This window comes from Octopus bimaculoides, chromosome 19 (assembly GCF_046866305.1).
Source record: "Octopus bimaculoides isolate indiv1 chromosome 19, ASM4686630v1, whole genome shotgun sequence".
Classification (NCBI taxonomy): domain Eukaryota; kingdom Metazoa; phylum Mollusca; class Cephalopoda; order Octopoda; family Octopodidae; genus Octopus; species Octopus bimaculoides.
In genome coordinates, this window is record NC_142946.1 from 27609879 (window position 1) to 27632119 (window position 22241).

Here is a 22241-nt window from a genome sequence, read left to right on the forward strand (position 1 = left end):
CAGGTTCATGCTACACTCATTAAATACCTAATATTTAAGGACTGTCACACAATTCCATATAATACCAGTGTGTTGCTAAACTATAGAGCAGTGTTTCTCAACCCATTTTGTCCCACACTCCATTGATTAAAAACAAACAAAATAAAAACAAATATGTGTCCCACCATGATCAAAGTATATAATAAGCAGGAAGGTGGCTTTACACCAAGTGGTGAGAGGCTAAAGAATAACAGGGGGAGAGGTATAGGTGTCTTGCTAAAGAGATACATGGCCATCTCACATTAAATAAGCAGGGATGGGAGTAGCTAGAAAGAAGACAAAGAAGTGGTGACCAGGTGTCAGGGCATATTCTCAAGGTATAGTAAGGTGAGTTCATAAAAGAATGAGAGGGGAGTGACAGATGATTAGAGATGGGTAGAGGTGAATGCAGTGAAAAATGAACAAGGTGGGAGGTGTAGCTAATGGTAAATATCAGTATGAGAGTGGGGGATAGTATAAGACAAAAGTAGCTCAAGAAGGAGGTGGTGATAAGTGGCAGCACAGGAAGATCGAAGACCATCAGTACAATAAGAAAGTTCCAAAAATAGGGAGAGAGGAGTAGAGTTAGTGGGGGACAAAGTTGAAGTGCAGTTGATAGCAGATATAAGAGGATATTGAGAATGACAGTGGATACAAGTGGGTGTTAAAGATGAGGCATGGCAGTCCTAAGATATAACTCAGAGGAAAAGAAGAGATAACTGGAGGCACATGAAATGGTGATTGGTGGAGAATAAAGTGGGAAGGTATGATGTTGAAAATAAGAGGAGGATTTTAAAAGGAAGTAGTGTCAAGGGAACCAGTTGGTAGCACAAAAGGGGATGAAATATGTGCATATTTTGCTCTAGTGTGATTACAGTAGCTGAATAGTGTTGTAGTTAGAAGAGTGATGTGGGATGAGCATTAGGAAGATGAGAAGTGGGAGATTAGGTGAGTGTACAAACATAAATATAATGATTTTAGGCTTTCATTTTTTTCCATAAGGGACAGTTTTTCTCAAGCATAGCAAATACATATACTAGCTTCACTCCTTTCTAGTCTTTGCATTTCCTCTGCATTCAGGACCCATGTTTCAACAACCACATAGTATACAAATGTCATTCTGAGAGAGAGGTCTTTTGTTGTCAACAAAGGTAATATAACTGAATCTTCTCCATTCTGTCCTTATTCTAGCAACTGTACTTTCAGGATTTCCTCAACTGCTAATTTGATAATAGAAACTATCTAATACCTTTGGGGAATCACCTGGGGATTTGATAAAATCTATTTCCTCCTACCTGTATACTAAATTCATTTCTTCATAGCTGTCGCCTTACTGACAGCACCCCTGAACATGGCTTGTATGGTTCAAACAAACCATTTGTCAACCCCTGGCTTCCTCAGAGACTATCAGATCATAGCATGAGGGACTCTGTTGAAGACCTTCTTCAAGTTAACAAACATCAAGAACAATTTTTAATAAATTGCATTGTAATTTATTAACAATTTCACATATTTTTAATAAAATTTTCAAGTTGAAAACATTATTTTATGCCATTTTAACAACTATTCTGTAATTATAAAATATTGTTTATGAGGGTATTAAAATAATGCTTGTAATTTAAAAATATTTAATTCTTTCTAAAACTCAACTTTTTAGGAAACTGTAATACAAATGAAAGACAAAATAAAAGGTATGGCTATGTGGTAATAAAGTTCACCACATAACCAGATGATTTGAGATACCATCCAACAACATGACATCTTGCGTATCTTCTACTATAGCTATGAGTTCACCGATAACTTGTAAAATTAGTGGATGGAAAATGTATGGAAGCCTGTTTGGCTCCCATGGTTGTTTGTTGACAACTTTTTCTGCCATGTAAGGGTAATATTACCCACTATTTCTACAGTTTTAATGGCAATGCTGTGTTTGAAAATATCACCTTCTTGTCTATATCATACAATACACATTCGACACTTCTAATAAAAACAAATGTAAGTTTGCTTATACATACACATGTGGTTGATACAAAAGCATATAGAATTACAATCATCAATATCTGTTGTTTGATCTAATGGTACACAAAAATATCTTAAGCATGATTGCTGGTATTAATAGTTTTAAAATATGCCAGGCTACCAAAATAGGATTCATGGATCTTATTATTAATAATTAAGTTCTAAATTATAAGGTTATAGATATGTATCAAGTACTTGGAGAAGACATAGCATTGGTTTAACGCATAAGAAAGTTCTGTTAATAACATCATTGGTGTATTTTAGGATTTCTAACAATTCCAAATAACAGTGATTGCAACCATATCTATCACTAACATAAAGCTTAGCATGTCTGGCAATGTTCCATGTTAGATGAAAATTGATATTTTTGGACCTTTAATACCTGGAACTTCATGGAGAGCAATGTTTTCACTTTATCTCTCCTTCTAAATGTATGAAGATGATGATGTAATTGTAATTTAAAAGGGAAGAAATGATTTTGTTGTGAGCACACCCCTAGATAAAAAATGGGTGGATAAAGTGATTGAGGTAGTTAGTGTGTGATAGGATATTTATGCTTAAACCAGTTTACAATAGTAGTAAAGCAACTATTATTTCTGCCTAGACTCCTTAACTAGGACTGTCAGATAAACGAAAGGATCAGTTTTATGATACCCTTCTGCAGACTACCAAGACAACAAATGACAGAGACCTTATTTTCATGGCTGGTAACTTCAATGGGCATGTTGGACTGCACTTGGGTGAATTCTATGGTGCACATGAAGGCTACGAAACTGGTTCCTGAAATGAGGAGGGAACAATCTTCTGGAGTTTTGTGATGCAAATAACCTAATGATCAGCAACATTTCAGGAAACCTGCCAGTTGCCTTTCACCTATCAATCTGATTGCCTCACAAGCCTAATTGATCACATTCTCACCAGAAAGCAAGAAAGACGGTTGCTTATAAAAGCAAAGACCTTCACAGATTAGTCAGTAGTGACTTCAGAAGGATTCCAAGAAGCAAACCAGTCCAGAAAAGTAAGAACTGGAAGCTTAAGGATCTTTTGAATGGTCAGAGATTTAGAGATGTCTTAGTCAAAGCATTTGATGAGGAGGCGATAGCGACATATTACATAGAAGACAACTGGAAGTTTCTGCAAGAAAAGTTATTGAGAACTATACACAAAATTTGTGGCTGTGCAAGGTCCCTGAAATCAAGGATGACACGTTGGTGGAACAGTATAGTTGACGGAGCTATAAGAGTGAAGAAACAGGCCTGGAAGAAGTGGAAGACTGGTAAGGGTGGTAGCAGAGAACGATACCAGGTAAACGAAACCTGCAGAGAAAGATACCAGGAAAGCTAGACAACAGGTATATTTAGAGGAGAAGCAGAAAGGAAGAAGTTTGCAAATGTTCTATGGTGTGAGGACCGGAGGCATCAGGTATTCTGGAGTGCAAGACAGTGTATTAGAAAAATTTGTGACATTGTAGGAGAGAATTGTTTTCGGAAAGATAATAGTACACTTGCACTTAGTGATTCTGGAAACAAAGAATCATGGAAGTGTCATTATGAAAGGCTGCTAAATGTGAAGAATACATGGAAGAAGGAGAGTCTACCTAATGTGGACTTAACAGAGGGATTAGCTATATGAGTTAACAGTAGTATGGTAAATAAATCAATTAAGGATATGAAGGCAGGGAAAGCCTCTGGCCCATCAGAAATCACCACTGAGAAGCTTAAAATACTGGGCTTTGTGGTATATGGCCTAGTCACCTATATAGTTAATCAGATTGTCCAGAAAAAGTTATACCCAATGACTGGCATCAGTCACTGTTACAAAGGTAAAAGTGATGCCTTGGACAGAAGTAATTATAGAGATATTAAATTGCTGAATCAGGTGATGAGAGTTACAGAAAGGGTCATAGCTCAACAGATTAGGAAGAGATGAGATGCAGTTTGGTATTGTGCCAAGGAGTAGCACTACTGAAGCTATCTTTCTTGTAAGGCAACTGCATTTAGCAAAAAATAAACCTCTACACTTGGCAGTTGTTGACATGGAGAAAGCTTTTGATAGGGTCCCTTACTCCCTCATCTGATGGTCCATGTAGAAGATACTGTCAGTAATGTGAAAGTCGACAATGAGTATAACAATGAATTTAGTGTGCAGGATTGGTTCTCAATCCCCTCTTGTTTATCATAGCTCTTAAAGTCATAACAAAGAGAGATTTAAAACTACTTTCCCTTGAGAGCTCTTCTATGCTGATGACCTTGTTCTTACTGCTGAATCTGTACCAGGATTAGAATAATTTCAGGTGTGGAAGCACAGCCTATGATGAATGGGCCTTAGAGTTAATTTAGCAAAGACCAAAGTGCTAATAAGCAGGAAAGCAAGCACTGTTTGACATGTAGAAATGTTTTAATTATCTATATAAAGTGACTCAGACAACCTAATTTGCTGAGTATTTTCAACAGGGTAGCCCTATTCCCAATATTGAAAGCTTCGGTTAAATCAATGAAAACCGAGATGGAAGCTTGAAGTGAGCAACCTACATGAAGGAAGCCCATGTCAGATATGAAGTCATTTCCTTATCATCCAAGATAGTGACAAGAATCAGTTGCTGTGTGAGTATCTGAACAACTCGATTTGGAAAAGGCACAGCTCACCCAGAGACTGGGAGGTTCTAGAAAAAGTAAACTAAGAATTGTCTATATTATTCTATCTGGTCAGTTTTGTGCACCTGATAGATGCACTCAGAAAACAAAGTAAATATTCCTTCATTCAACTAATGGGGACATCATTGGAGAACAAAAATGTTTTAAAAGATAAAATAAAAAATAAACACATTTAAGAAGAGTAATTTTTGTATCCAGCTATTGGCGACATCAGTAGATAATGAAATAATAAAAAACAAAGAAGAATTCTACAGTATGACAATTAGAAATCTACATAGAAATATAATCTAAAAAAGTTTATTCACCATTAGTTGAATGAAAGAATGTCTTAGGTTGAATTCAATTCAGATGTTCTTTTTGTTAGCGCTTATAAACTGATGTTCAATTTGAATTTCACTAATTTTGGATAGCCTCGATAATGTTGTATTAACATATATTTTTGAGGATATTTATATTAATTTTAATGATACTTTCTATATATATATGTATGTATATGTACACGTATGTGTATATAGATACATAGATACTCTTTATTAGGTGGTTCACTGTACATGCTGAAGAATAAATTCATAGATACATAGTTGGCATCTGTCGGTCTCAAGAGGTCATGTATCTATGCCCAAAGAAATTATGTCAGCTGTTGATTGTGGTGCAGTGTCTGTTGTGGCTATACAGGCCCACATGGGAGTGGCAGTCATGTATACAGTGACTGCATTTGAAGGAGCTCTCTGCAGGTGCTGATGGTTTTTCTTTCAATCGAGTGCACTTTTCTTTGATAGCAAGTACCTGTTTTTCTTCCACTCTCTTCATTCCCTTTTGCAGTATTTGCCTCCAGTGTGGGCAATCATTTGCAACCTCCTCCCATCTTCTCCTGAGATGGGAGGAGCTCAATATACAATATGGGAATTGAACTCTTTGGAGTGAAAAGATATGGGACCCAATTAGCAAAAAGAAAGAAACAACTGAGAATGGAGAAAAACAGCTAAAGAAAGCAATGGAAATGTGTGGAGGAAGATGAAAAATCTGGCTTTGTACTGTTGTATGAGGATTTGAAAAGAAAATGCTGTTTTGTGCAACAAAATATGGGCTGATATGAGCAAAAAAGAAGAAAGCAAAAAGGACTAGTGTACAGTTTCTGAAGAACCCATATGAGGTTACAAAGAAGCTGTTCAGTGAACCAAAGATTGGTACTTTATTGTGAACAAATGAACTGGATACTCATATCAAAGAAAGCTTAACAATCCAAATCGTAGTCAGCCACTGCTACCTATAAGTTGACTGAAGCATCTTTTAGAACCTGATATCAAATTTCAGATTAGAGACATCAAGGAGAAAAAAGTGAATGAATTTGTGGAAAAAGCCAGAGTAAAGAGTGCCCCAAAAGATGATGGTGTCTCATGTGAGGTATATAAGTTCCACAATCATTTACAATAGAAGCTCTTTGTCCTAGTGCATGATCTCAATAGCTTCCTCATTCCAATTTCTCTGTCTGAATCCTCCTTTAAAGATATTAATAATATCTTCTTTCTTTCTCTCATCTATCATCCTCTTTTGCTAAGTTACAGGGACATACACACACCAACACAGGTTGTCAAGTGATGGTGGAGGGAGAAACACAAAGACACAGACACATAAATAAAAAGATATACAACAGGCGTCTTTTAGTTTCCGTCTACCAAATCCACTCACAAGGCTTTGGTTGGCTTGAGGCTATAGCAGAACTCAGAACCATTTGGTTGGGAAGCAAGCTTCTTACCATACATCCATGTTGCACCTTTCTCTCTCTCTCTCCCTCTCTCTCTCTCTCTCTCTCTCTCTCTCTCTCTCTCTCTCTCTCTCTCTATATATATATATATATATATATATATATATATATATATATATATATATATATATATACACATGCAGGATGTGGTGAATAAATTGTCTAAATTATGCAAAAATAAAAATAACTTCTCATTTTAAAAGATATATTTAACAAAATTATATGAAAATATCTTGAAATACTAAAGAGTAAATTTTTTCAATAAAATTGCTATTGGCTTCAACCACAGTCTTCAGAAAACTTCAGAATTTCCCACAACTCTTCTGGATGGTCTCCTCGTTTAAGTTGGTGAATGATGTCATAATCCTTGCCTTCAGTTCATCTTTGGTATTACAAAGAGTTTTATTGGTCTCTTCCTCAACTGCACCCCACACATAATAATCAAGGGGGGTTACAGTCAGGGGAGTTAGGTGGCCAGATGTTAGGGGTGATGTGGTCACAGAAATTGTCTGACAGCCATAACTGGGTTCTCCTGCTTGTGTGGCATGATGCAGAGTCCTGTTACCAGACATAGGGACTCCCAGCAGCCACCAACTTGACCCAGGGCAACACTACCTCCTCCAGACACTTCATGTCAGCTTCTGTGTTGAGTGTGAGGCCAACACATGAATGGAGACACAACATTGCATCACTAGTGATCACTCCAAACAGCATGATGTTGACTGGATGTTTGTTTTTTATCACTCTCGGTACATGTCCTCAGATTGACATCCAAACACTCTGAAATGTTGGTACTGAATCTTCCGGGGAGAATGTCAAGCAGTACAGCACGTTCTTTCAAAATTTTTGGCAGAATGAACTTCATCATGGTGCAATTGTTCTCATAGATGGTGCCCAAATGACCCTACTATACTGTGTAGTTGATGAAATCAAAACCAATGTCCATGCACGAAATAAAAAATATAAAATGGCGACAATTTGCCCATCACACACACATATATATATACGTACATATATATATATATATATATATATATATATATATATATATATATATATGCCGTTAGGAAGGGCATCCAGCTGTAGAAAATCTGCCAAATCACATTGGAGCCAGGTGTCACCTCCTGGTCCACCAGTCCTCAGTCAAATCGTCCAACCCATGCTAGCATGGAAAGCGGACGTTAAACGACGATGATGATACATACATATATATATATACACATATATATACATATATATATATATATATATATACATATATATATACATATATATATATATACATATATATAAGGTTGAGGAGGGTATTGGATTTAACCAAACCCAAAAAGATACAGGTAATACCGAGTAAGTGCTGTATACCGACTAGTTATGCCCCAGTCGTTGTATGAACAGGATTGGGGATTATAAGTTGTGTATTAGCGTGTGTATGTATAAATATATAAAAGGATAAAGAGAGCAATGGTAAAGTTGGAAATATATTTTATGGATAGAGTCTTACAGCTGTTTCTGGGAAGATCCAAAGCTTCCCTTCATCGGAGACAGAAATAGTAAAGGAATTGATTATTATATCCATAGGTGGAGAGTAATAGTATGAAGTGAGAGTGAGTGTGATGCGCTGAAAAAAGAAAGAAAGAAAGAACAGTACTTGGAGTGTAGCTTCATTCCAGTAGTAAGTATCTGCATAAAGTAATCCTTGTGGGAATTTTCCAGAAATAGTTGCTGCAGCAAAGGTTGAAATAGCAGAGGTGGATATATGCCATAGTGTGTCCGAGGTATATTGCTTGTGTTTACTTGAAGGATGTCCCAAATCAAGTGAGAGATGTGTGTAGGGTAAATAGGTCAAGTCTTAAAGACAGAATGGGAAGGGGATAGGGGAATGATTCCGGTGGGGGATGGTAGTGGTATATTTTTTGTGGTCAGTTAATCTCACAATACTCATCCTCTCTGTCCAGTCACATTAACTGACCACAAAAAATATACCACTACCATCAAATTCCACCGAGGTCAACTTTGCCTTTTGTCCTTTCAGGGTCAATAAATTAAGTACCAGTTACATACTGGGGAGTCAATCTAATTGACTGGCCCCCTCACCCAAAATTTCGGGCCTTGTGCCTTGAGTAGAAAAGAATTGGCATTGTGCACAATATATGGAATTTCTACCAACTCAATTCGTACACACCAAGCAAGGTTATTTCCTTGATGGTAGCAGAGTTTTGTCTGTTTCTACTAATATTCTCGGATCTTTTTTAAAACGGGGGCCACATTTTTCATTAATGTTTTACGTAGTGTTTTTGGTAGCGAAAGACTTTCAAACTTCGTATACTTATCTATTTTGTGTTATAGAACAGAAAAATATTTTTGTATTCGAATTTATTTCATGTAAAAAATTGTTTTATTTCGATAATTTCAACCAATCACTGACAAGTATTCAGTTGTTTACATTTACTCCTTTGGCTCACTAAGCGATGTAAAGCGTATTTAATCTCCATACCTTCGTTTTATTTGCTTTTTTCATTTTAAATTTGCTTTAACCCTAACCCTAACCCTAACCCTAAGGTTAGGGTTAGGGTTAGAGTTAGGGTTAGGGTCAGGGTTAATTGTTTCAGAATCGTTTGTTTATGTAGTCGGCACTTAATGTATATCGGCTGAATGGACGTCAGTGATTGGTTGAAATTACAGAAATACGACAACTTTAACATGGAATAATTTATGGATTTCTTTTTTTTTTAAGAAGACTAAGAGAAAAAGATGTTTTATATGACACATTCTACCAGTGTTCCAAGTTTCAAAGTGTTTCGTTAATGAAAAATGTGGCCCCCGTTTTAAAAAAGATCCATATTCTCTGCTAAATTAACAGTGAGGCTCTTTTATTCAATATTTTGCATCAATGCCTAGAAGTTCTTCTCTAAATCTATTACAGATTTAGCTATAAGAACAAGGTCATTAGCAAATAAGAATTGTTTCTATCCCAATAGTCAATTGTCTCAATTTCCTGGTCTTTATATTTCAATAGTTTCTCCATTTCATGTATTGACATTTTGTCATGGAAAATGGTAATTTATCACAATGATACCCATACAAGTTTCTTTAATTTTTCTGCTTGTATGAAAAGGCACATCCCAGAGTATGGTTATTTTGTCATTCTTAGAAACTTTTTACAATGTATTTTTGTACTATCATTTCTGTACATATTTCAAAATACTAGTATAGTTTCCATTGGACGAAAGTTACATTTCTGTTGTATGTTTATATACTATGTTTAGGCCAACACTGGGCAACTACAAGGAACTGAATGTTGAATATTTCTTTACATATCCTGCAACTGAATGTTCTTTATATGTTCTGCAGTGTCCTTTCATGCTCTGCTTCATTACGTTTTTAGTAGGTTCTAGTGGCAAGGCATTGATCTTGTGTTCAATCAAAATTCATTTGGCCTCAGCAGTGAATTCTGAGCTTTTTCTGTATCCCTTTCCACATAGCCCAGTCTTATTGGGTAGAACAGGTTTTTGTTTTTCTTTTGTACATTTATGAACATATGTTGTAATATGGTTTTTTAATAATTTTGTTAACCATTTCTTTATCTTCATTTCAGCTGAATGCTACTTCTGGCTTTTGTTTTATACTTGTCAGATTTATTGAAGATTTTGGTTAGTTTGTGTTTACAATTATTTATACTAGCACAGACAGACCAACTAAAGGGTTTCCAACAGCATGAACCCTTCAGAAAGATACCCTAGTCCCTTCTTGCTTTGTGACTGTGATGGACTATGTCCTTAAGTAGAGTCTTGACTCCATCCAAAACAAAGGCTTCAGCACCAAGTGGGAGTGATTGAGACAGAGTTTGTATCTCTCAAAACTTGATTATACTAATGAGCTTGTCCTTACAGCTCATCATATGCAGGATTTGCTAATATCTCTTCAGAATGCTGCAGTCAAGGTCAGTCTACTTCTTAATGCAAAAAAGACTAAATATATGACCTTCAATGAGGACGAAAGCTATCTGTCAATTCACTCCACCAATGGTACACAACTTAAGAAGTACAAGGACCTACATTGCTGATAGTAAGAAAGACTTCATGACATGCAAAGAAGAAGCCTGAAATGCTTGTAACAATCTTCACAGCATCATCTGGCAATCAAGTATTACAAAGTCAACAAGGTTGAACTTCTTGAGAGCATATGTAGATAGTAATCATTTCTATAGAGTTGAAATCTGGATTTTGAAGAAAGACCTCGAAATTGCCTTGTAGTAAATACATGAGGTTTTCTATGAGCAGAAGACCAAATAGGAGATTTATAGTCATAATCCACCTATCTATACTATTGCTGGTCACTGCTACTGTGCTCAACACCAGGTTATACCAGATGTTATATTTGAAGACTTCTGCACCATAATAAAGGAAGAACACTACCTAATTACATCAATGTTAATGGCAAAGACACACAACATGAAACTGATGTTAACTGGAGTGGGAGTAGGGATTCTTAGTACATTGTGGAGAAATGGAAGCAGCAGCAGCAGCAAATGAATGAATACAACTCACCGAATACAAGCGACAGTGTTGAACTCTCCAAAACATCCCTTCCGATACACATCAATGGTATCATTTTCAAAAGAGACTGTCTTGTTAGCTTCAACAAGTGGAATAAAGCGACTGTCAGCTGTGGTTGTTGTGAAAGACATTGTGAAATTCATAGCCTGAAAAACAAGAACAAAAAACAAAAAATATAAGATAGAGAAAATTATAAAATGATGACAAAGTAGAAAAGGGTAAATGCTATGAAATATAAAACAGTTAATTTATTGCTACAAATACATGTACATAGGCACACCATAAGTAGACACACACACATCAAAATGTATAAATACAGCAAAAAAAAGTGAAGGCAGAAATGGAAATTCAAGGATATCATTGATGAGGGTCGCAAATAATAAAGAGAGGACTGTGAAAAAAGAACCACTTGAATAACTGATCAAAAAATGAATCAAACAAACAATGAAATTTTGGTACAAGGAGATCAATTTCAGAGAGAAGAAGTTAGTTGATTACATCAAACATAGCATTTAATTGCTATTTTATTTTATTTACTTCAGATGAGTGAAAGGCAAACTGGACCTCAGTGAACCTCAGAATGTAAAGAGCAGGAACAAATACAGCAAAGTATTTACAATGAATCTCAAGCAATTCTGCTGTCTCAGGACCAGTGCATATGCTTTCTTCAGGCAAAACCACCCAAAATGTAAAACAAATGCAAAAATACCACATGCACACACAAATACATATATACATGTCAACTGTGCATACACAGAAGATGGATATTAAATGATGATGATGATGAAGATGCAACTTCGAATTTCTTCTGCTGACAGAATACGAAATCCAGAATATGAACAGCTAAGAACTTCCAACCTCTCATATACCTCCCATTTCAGCGTTGATCATAATCCTCCTCATCTGTTCTTTATTATCTATCTATTTCTTTACCATGTAAACATCACCCGTTCCCTGTTTGTCTTAAATTCATGCATTCCTTTTAATCGCCACGCTTTATATATTTATTCATGTTTATCGTTCCTTTAACTCATTCTCTCTAAATCTGTCTGAATTTGTCTACCATAGTAGAAAAGTGCAGAAGTGGCTCTCTCTTTAAACTTACTGGCTCGCGTTATACCCGCCACCCACCCCCTCCACCAGTACCGGAAGTTCTTATCCTCTGTCATCCTTGGTTGTCTCCCATGAACACTTCTAGCGGCCTAATGCCATCCCCTCCCCTACCCAGGGTTTTATTGATCTTATAGCGCATAAAGATGGTGTAGTGTATGCAGGTTGTAGGCATTGTTTTGTTTATGAATTCTGCCAAATGCAAGCTTTCTTTTCAGGTACAGGACACTGCTTTCCCTCATCACAAGAACTGTTTGGGAGATTTTTAACTCTTAGCAAAAACATTGGGGCAAACCATATAGTTTGTCTTTTCCTAGATTTAGAGTGAGTTACCCCATCTGGGTGTTTGGGCATAGAGGGGAGTGTGTTTATTAAAATTTCTAGTATTGGGATTATAAAATTTAATAGGGTTAATGACAGGTCTTCTTATTGGTTTATAATTTAATGAAGGGGTTATTTTAGTCATATCAAAGTTACTATTAAGTGTTAAATTAGCTAATTTAGTTTTGAGTTTGGTGTCAGGGATGTAGAAAATATGGTCATGAAAGCTGCTTAGTTTTGGGGCATGATTATAAATTGGTGCGTGTGCATTGAAGATCTCCTCGTTTGCTGATAGGATGGATATTCTAATGAAGATGGCAGTGATGATACTATCAATGTTTGACTCAGGTTTTACTCGAGCACTTCCATGCTTTCTATGCTTTTCAAAAGAAAATTTATAATTATATATATATATATATATATTATATGTGTGTGTGGGGGGTATATATATAAAAATAACAGTTGGATAGTGGTTCATTCACTACAGCTGCTTCAGACATGTTTTTTTATTGATGAATAAAATTATTACATCGTGAAAAAAACCCATTTTAATCAGTTGAATACATGCACAAATTAAACATTTAATGGACATTCTAAAAATCCAAGTATATGCCATTTCATAACTCTGGTTAACTTCAGTCAGAGAGTGATCTAATTTCTCTAATTTGTAGTTTATAAAAGAGAATCATTTAGGTGACTAGAACAAGAATGGAAGTGCAAAAGTTGTTATAGTGGGAGCATGAATAGAGAATAGGGGATGAAAATCTGATATCGCACTCTGCCCCATAAAAAATGAGGCTATTTTATTTTATTTTCTATCTATAAATAGCTGGACAACAGAGTTCCAGCCCCCAAAACTCATTAAAAGATATGAATCTACAGCAGGGAGATACATTATAATAAACTCTGCATACATTTGTTTATGTACAAAGATAAAAGGATGTATAATCCTCATTATCATCAGATGGTGCTTTTTACATGCCACCGGCACGGGGAGCCCATCAGGTAGCACTGGCAACGACCCATGCATGAATGGTGCTTATTGCATGCCACCAGCATGAGAGCCAGTCAAGCAGCACTGGCATCGGCCACAACTATAATTTCCATTTAATTGTGATTTGATTTTTGATTTTGATTTTTAATTTTTACTTGACTCAACAGGTCTCCTCAAGCACAGCGTGTTGCCCAACAATTCAAAGGAACAGCATGCTTCTGTTTTCTGCTGGGGAAAACGATAGCTGAAACAGTTGTCATACTTCAACAGCTTACAAGGACGCTGCCATGAGAAAAACACAAGTTTACGAGTGGTTTTCATACTTTAGGAATAGTTACTTGTTGCTAGAAGACCAATCTCGTTCAGGTCAACTGTTGACCTCCTGCACAATTGAAAACATCATGAAAATTCATGAGGGAGCACTGTCACTGAAAACTGATGAACTTGTTGATATAACTGGTCTTGAGTGAAGAATTGCGAATGAAAAGAGTTGCAGCAAAATTTGTGCTTTGCTTGCTCACGGAAGTACAAAAGCAGTTATGACTAAATGCATGTTGTGAACTGAAAGAATTTTTGGAAGTTGATCTAGACCTTTTTTTTGAAGGTCATCACTGGTGATGAATGTTGGTGCTATGGAATTTGTAGATGTGGAAAAGGTGAAAAAAAATGACGGAGGCATTAAAATGCATCACTTTGCAAAAGTTCCAGCACTGCTACCAACAGTGGAAAATGCATCTGGACCAATGCATTGCTTCAAATGAAGAGTACTTTGAAGGCAATAAAAGTGCAAACATGTAAAACTAAGTGAATAAAATAACATTGTAAAATTCTGGTTTCATTTGGGTACCCCCTCCTATATATACACACAAATACATATATAGATACATATATCTATATATATATGCATAAATACATGTATAGATATACATAAATACAAATACATATGTATATGCAAACACACACACACACACACACACACATATATATATATATATATACATCTAAACACACATACACACATGAACACACATATTAATAAACACAACAAAACTATAGACTCACATGCATAGATACAAATAATACAACAAGTTAAATACATATTTATTGTTAAACTATACTTACATACTCAAAATCACTACACTACTATACTAAAACATGTGCATTGCTACTACTAAAACTACACTCATTCTTGTACACTGCAAACAGGGATATGCATACATATGTATGTATCTATGCATGCAATAACCTAAGCGATTACCCACATGTATAAATATGTGTGTGTAAGAGTACATTTTTATATTTCATGCATGTTTCATTATTGTATGTACGGGATGATATATAGTTGCATCTATGCAAACATAAGTAGATTTGTTATTATACGTCCTTTTGAGGCTTGTGGTGTATTCAGCTGGATCGTACATGCAACTGGAATATAAATACAAGTTTACTTTGGAATGTATGTGTTCTTCTAATTTTGTTTTGTACACAATAGCGATTTTATTGACCCGACTTTGGCGCTTTATTATGTAAGGACCTGATTCACTTGAATCCTGAACTTACGTATATACATGTATATGTGTGCGTATGTGTGTGTGTGTGTGTGTGTGTGTGTGTGTGTGTGTGTGTATATATATATATATATATATATATATATATATATATATATATATATATATATATATATATATATATATATATATATATATATATATATATATATATATATATATATATATATATATATATATGTATAAATATATAAAAAGATAAAGAGAGCAATGGTAAAGTTGGAAATATATTTTATGGATAGAGTCTTACAGCTGTTTCTGGGAAGATCCAAAACTTCCCTTCATCGGAGACAGAAATAGTAAAGGAATCGATTATTATATCCATAGGTGGAGAGTTATAGTATGAAGTGAGAGTGAGTGTGATGCGCTGAAAAAAGAAAGAAAGAAAGAAAGAACAGTACTTGGAGTGTAGTTTCATTCCAGTAGTAAGTATCTGCGTAAAGTAATCCTTGTGGGAATTTTCCGGAAATAGTTGCTGCAGCAAAGGTTGAAATAGCAGAGGTGGCTATATGCCATATTGTGTCCGAGGTATATTGCTTGTGTTTACTTGAAGGATGTCCCAAATCAAGTGAGAGATGTGTGTAGGGTAAATAGGTCAAGTCTTAAAGGCAGAATGGGAAGGGGATAGAGGAATGATTCCCGTGGGGGATGGTAGTGGTATATTTTTTGTGGTCAGTTAATCTGACTGGACAGAGAGGATGAGTATTGTGAGGGAAGGAGGAAGGGGGGATGAGGTTAAATGGTTTAGTGAGGAAGAAGGAATGCGCAGAGGTAGTATATAGGTGGTGGGGGTATGGGTGACAAACCAAGGACAGTAATAAAGGAAAAGAGGAGTGAAATAGAGAGTTAGTAGTATCATATTCTAAAATATAGCTAAACCTAATTTACAGCCGGTTGAAGTGGGATCAAGAGTTACCAAGTAGAGTGTATGTGGTGGTGGTGTTATTGTCAAGTAGGTGTAGAGGAAGTAGATTTTGGGAATATATATAGGATCGAAAAAGAAATGAATCTATTCAAAAGATGGTAAAAGAATGGATGGTTTTGCCAGATCGAATAGGTTGCCCATAGGGAGCCGTGCGATTATGTTGCGTGATCGTTTGTGCATTTTTGTTTGTGATAAAATTTAAATGTATGGTAAAAAACGGTGATTGCAGGTGCTAAATGCTTCATTATATCGATTAAGTAGAGTGGGAGAATTGTATTTTAAAATATGGAACGCCTCCTTTAAGCAAAACTTGCAGTTGGAGCGCTGGCCCTGGTATGGAGTTCCAGAATCTAAGATGGACCATTTTAAAGTATATTGGGTATTTGTGCTTTTGAGGTGATGAATGTGATTGGCTAATGTTGTAGATTTACTGTGTTTGTCATATCTAAAAGAGTGCAAATGGGCTGCGTAGCGATGTTTGAAGTTTTTAGTTGCACCTATGTATGTAGCTGTAGAGTTATGTAATAGATTTCTCACGGTGCATTTATATATTACGTTGTATCTTACGCAATGTGTTTGAAGCGGGCAAATAGTCTACACAAATTTTTCTCAAGTATGAATCTATCAATAACATTCAAAAACGCGTATAAAACAGCTAACTTTTTGGACGTCTCTCTGAACCTATCAAACTCGCAGCACTCCCCCTATCATAAACACAACCAGTACCTAAAATACCTCAATATTCACTCTAATCACCACAGATCTACTTTCGATAACATAATCATGGGTATCTCAACCCGCATATCTGATCTATCCTCTTCCGAAGAAATCTTTAACAATCACGCTCCATACTACAATCAAGCACAAGCGGCTTGAAGCTTTTGAGGCGGCAATCTTTTGAAGTGGGCATCGAATGAAGAAACATGGACACTTTTATGATTGATGTGCGTACGTATGTCTGTGTGTGTTTGATGGGGTGTGCACGACAAAGAGAGTAATGTTGATGGTGTATGTGTATATGAGAGAGAGAGAAAGAAAGAAAGAGATAAATGAAATTTATCATTCAGTTTATTTATTTATTATGTATATATGTATGAATGGCTTCAGTGACACACACTCACATACACACACACATGCAGGTTGTTTTAATCGATTTTCTCTGTAAGTATGGGGGCTAGGAAATAAATAGAAAGCATGTTCCAGTCTATGCATCCGTCTCCACGTGTGCCATTTTTCATGCAAATCCACCCAGCCGTTTGGCCGTGAACCTCAAAGCAAGAAAGAATACAACGGTCGGCCAACTTCAATTTATATTATAGATATACACACACACACACGTGTGTGTGTGTGTATGTATATATGTGTATATATATATATGTGTGTGTGTGTGTGTGTGTGTGTGTGTGTGTGTGTGTGTGTGTGTATGTATACAGTTATACACAGCATATTACAATGACCTACACGTGTTTCCACTGCACATTGTTGCAGATGCAACCTTGCAATATAGTCAGTGCAGTTTCATCAGCACTTGTCCATTTGGCTTTCTTTGAAGTGAAGTAGTTGAAGAAAGTTTTTGTTAGTATTCTGTAGAAGGTAGGGGTGTTGTTATTTATAGTTACAAGAACCTAACCTAGAGCTCACCTCTCCTGATGACAGACGTTGGAGCTTGGTCTTAAAATAGGTCAATGTTGAGGTAGTTGCTTTTGTAATGTTCTTAGTATGTCTTAACAGTTGTGTTCAGAGTGTGTTGTTTACATAGAAGTATTTTTGTTTGTTTAAATTCATTCCTTGGGGTTTGGTTAGTCCTTTATTCGTATTGTATATTGTGTAATGTATTCATTTATATTGTTTAAAAAAGCCATTTACATGTGTGTAGACACCTCAGTACCTATTTTTATCTTGTGTTTATTAATGTGTATTTTGAAATGAATATTTGATAAAGCTCCTCTATGCAGAAGTCACATCTTTTTCCTCCAATTTTCTCCACGAATTAGTTCCCAAATGATTGAATAGCTCTTGTTTTGGTTTTTAATTGATCAAATTAGTCTTGTACTATTTATTTCTCCCTATCCCTAAATGAATTCAGGTGATTAATGAGTCTTCCTTTAAAAAAAAAAAAGGGAGTTAGCACCAATATGAAAGTATTCCCTACCCTCAGTGGTGACTTTACATCTGTAGACAATGTTCCTGGTTTTACATTTTGAATCTAAGACAGATTTTATTTCTTGCACAGTTGCAAAAACTAGTTTGTCTATTTTTATTACTTATTGCATCGTTCATTTCTTTAGAGACCTATTCTAAATCTTTTTTCCCTAATTTCCACATTATTTCCGATGTCCCCACTGATGTTAGCTTCGGTATTGCTCTTTCTAGTGGTTTAACTTTCCCTTTCAATGTCTGTGAGGGAGTTTGTTAGGGTTGTTTCCCTTTGATTATCAGTTCTACTGTTATCATTCCTCTCTGGCCTACTGCGGTCAAATTACAGTCTCATCATCTATTTACTGTTACCCTATTATTTGTATTCTGATTACTGAGATCTTCCTGAAAGTTGCATAGTTTCCTTGTATTAAGAGAGGTTGCTATTTGTGCCAGATTATGACAACTAGAAAATGATAGTTAAATGTTATGTTTATTAAATATTTTGTAGTATCAACTATTTCTAGGAGACTGTCTTTCTATCAACATATAGAACAATTTAGGGCAGTTGGAAATTATCTGTTTCCCAAATGGTATAATATACCCCCAATGTAGTTTTAGGTTATTGTAATATGCTGTATATAACTGTAAAATAAAAATTGTGAATGTACAAGTCACCATACTCATTATTAATATTACTGTACACTCTAAGGAACCTTTACAGTCCTGACTAGGACACACGGAATTACTCAACAAGAGAATTTACCAATGTCTAACAACTCATTGTAGGCACAGGCATTGGATACTGACCATTGTCATTAGCCGACATTTAGAATCAGTCATTAGTTGGCATTTGGAACCAAACAGAGAGCTAACACATTATCCGCCTGGATAATATATGTATGTGTGTGTGTGTGTGTGTGTGTGTGTGTGTGTGTGTGTGTGTGTGTGTGTGTGTGTGTGTGTGTGTGTGTGTGTGTGTGTGTATGGGACTACAGTCTTGTAACATAGAAGGCAAGAGGGAATTCCTGAGGGATAGCATGCTGAATACCAAAGACCAAATCTGTGACTGGTGCAATGTTCCAACAAGACTAGGGTGACATGGTGGTGGAATAATGTAGTAAACAAAGCCATTAGAGCGAAAAAACAGGACTGAAGAATGGTGGTAGCAGAGAACTATATCAGGTAGCTAAAGGGGAGGCTAGAAGACAAGTATACTTAGCCAAAGGAGAAGCAGAAAGGAGGAAGTTTACCAATGTTCTGCAATGTGAAGACCAGAGGCTTGAAGTGTTTCAGATTGCAAGACTATTTCAAGCATCAAAGAAGGATGCTTGAAAGTGCCACTATGGTTCCTAAATGTAGAAAATGCATGGGAGAAGGAGAGCCTGCCTAATGTGGATCCAACAGAGAGGCCAGCTATCTGAATTATTAGTGGCTTAGTAGATGAAGCAATTAAGGATATAAAGACAGGGAAAGCTTCCAGTCAACCAGGAATCACTGCTGAGATGCTCAAAATATCTAGCAGAGTGGGATATGACATGGTCACATATATAGTTAATCGGGTTGTCCACAAGGAAGTCATACCCAAAGATTGGTGTAGTACCATTATAGTTAACTGCTACAAAAGCAAGGGTGATGCCCTAAATAGAAATAAATGCAAACCCATCAAATTGCTAGACCAGGTGATGAAAAGTAGCAAAAGGGTCACAGTTCAATTAATTAGGAAGGGAATTTGGATTTGTGCTAGGATGAAGTACCACCAAAGCTATCTTCCTAGTAAGGCAACTGCGGGAGAAATACTTGACCAAAAATAACCTCTATCTGGCTTTTGTAAGCATAGAGAAAGTCTTTGACAGGATGCCCTGCTCCATTATTTGGTGGGCAATGCAGAAGTTATGAATAGATGAGTGCTTGGTGAGAGATGTACAAACCATGTACAGGGATGCTGTCAGTAAGGTGAAAGTTGTCAAAGGTATAACAAGGAATTCAGTGTACAAGGAGGAATCCACCTAAGATCAGTTCTTAGCTCCCTTTGTTTATGATAGTCCTCCAACCTATAATCGAGGAATTTAAGAATGGCTGTCCTTCGGAGTTCCTCTATGCCGATAAACTAGTTCTTATTACTGAATCACTAACAGAAGTAGAGAAGCAATTTCAGGTATGGAAGTATAGACTGGAATCAAAGGAGTTAGTTTAGAAAGGACTGAAGTCTTAGTAAACTGGAAAACAGACAAATCACAGATCCCTTCAGTGAGACATGGGCTGTGACTACTGAGGATATGCAAAGGCTTGAAATAAATGAAGCCAGTATGCTTCACTGGATGGGTAATGTCAGTGTGCATATATGACAGAGGGTAAGTGATTTGAGAGAAAAACTGGATATACAAGGCATCAGATGTAGTGTACAACAGAGAAGATTGTACTGGTACAGTTAGGTAATGTGTATGAATCAAGACAGTTGCATCAAGAAGAGGGAACATGTGGAAGAGGCAAACCCAGGAAGACATGGGACAAAGTGGTGAAAAAGAATCTACAAATGTTGTGATTCACAGAGTGGATGACAGGAAACTAAAACTCCAGGCACTTTGTTGTGCTTGAGAAAACACACCAAGCTAAGTGAAAGTGTGGTTGTCCTTGCATACAAGCTTGTTCCCTTCATCCCTCCTCAGTGCCTGGAGGAGGTAGTGCTGCCCTGGGTAAAGAGGGTAGCTGCTGGAAGAACTTGTGTCTGGCAACAGGACTCAGCACCATGCTACACAAGCAGTAGAACCCAGTCATGGCTTTCAGACAATTTTTGTGACCACATCACCCCTAACATCTGGCCACCTAACTCCCCACACTACAACTCCCCCCCCCCTTGATTACAATCTCTGAGGTGCAGTTGAGCAAGTCTTATCTGCTTCCCCTCTGGCTAAATAAACCTGTCTCCTAGCTTCCCTTCTGGCAATCTGATACATTTCCCTGCTACCACCGTTCTTCTAGTCTTTTCACGCCTGCTTAGTTTCTCTAATGGCCCTGTCAACTACATTGCTCCACCACCCAGTTACCTTGGGTCAAGAGCGGAATTTGCACCATCCACAGATCTGGTCAGTAGCCCTCAACAGGTTGTCCTGTAGAAACGTCCAATTGTCTTCCACATCATGTGATGCTATATCCCTCTCTATTTCATCAAAAGCTTCAAGTAATATGTCTCTAAATCTCTGTCCACTCACAGGATCCTTAAGCTTTCAGACCCTTCTTCTCCATGCTGGTCGTCAGCTGGGCATCCATTTAGCCCTGATCCTGAAGTCACTAACTACTAATCTATGTTGTAGGGTGCATTCTTCACCTGGGAAGGTTTTGGCATTTATAAGTAGTCATCTTTCCCGTTTCCTGGCATGGATGTAATCAATTTGACTAGTGTGTCCACCAGATCGGTAGATGAATAGGTGACTGGCAGGTTTCCTGAAGTTGGTGCCCCGAAATTAAAGCCACCAAAATTCAGGCTTTAATAACTATCAATACATATGATAAGATTTGAAAATTATACATCATTATAAAAACTTAGTGTGTCTTCTTTTTGTTTCAGACTAAATAAATTCAGATTTATAAATTCGATAATGGCTATAAATCGAAATACAATCATAACCCTCCACAAAGAAGGTGAAAGTAATACAGCTATAGCAATAAAGCTTAAAATAAACCAAACAACAGTCTGGAAAATTGTCAAGAAATTTCAAGAGATTGGTTCCACTGCTGATCGACCTGGATGTGGCCGAAAAAGACATGTGCAGACCCCTCAGCTTATCAAAAGTACCAGAGAAAAGAAACGGTGAAATCCTCGCTGTTCCATGAGGAAACTGGCTGCCACAGCAAAAACAAGTCAAACATCAAAGTGCTGAAAGAGGATTTCAGGACCTACCCGTACAAGATAATCCACCATCATGAGCTCAAACAAGCCATGAGACAAGAGAGATGTCATTTTATCCTGTGCCAGATTGCTGAAGACATGCTGCTCAACCTGGTGTTCACCGATAAAAAGTAATTTGATGTAAAACACCAGAATGACTGACTCTGAAATGTATCTGATTCTGTTGAGTGGACACATAAATTGATGTCAAAATTCACAGTCCATTATAGTTTGGGTGGCTGTGACAGCCACTGGAAGGTCTCCCCTCATTTTGTGCACTCAGGAG

General features: G+C 36.7%; 1 protein-coding gene across 2 annotated transcripts in view; it reads right to left on the minus strand.

Annotated features, from left to right (window-relative positions):
- LOC106882057 (uncharacterized) overlaps positions 1-22241 on the minus strand; it is a 77684-nt gene that overhangs the window by 50053 nt on the left and 5390 nt on the right. For both annotated transcript variants that reach the window (XM_052974652.2, XM_089366666.1), the window contains one exon: positions 11004-11158. In XM_052974652.2, the coding sequence (XP_052830612.1) occupies positions 11004-11155 (152 nt within the window). In that variant the 5' untranslated portion in view covers positions 11156-11158. The remainder of the gene's footprint in view (positions 1-11003; positions 11159-22241) is intronic.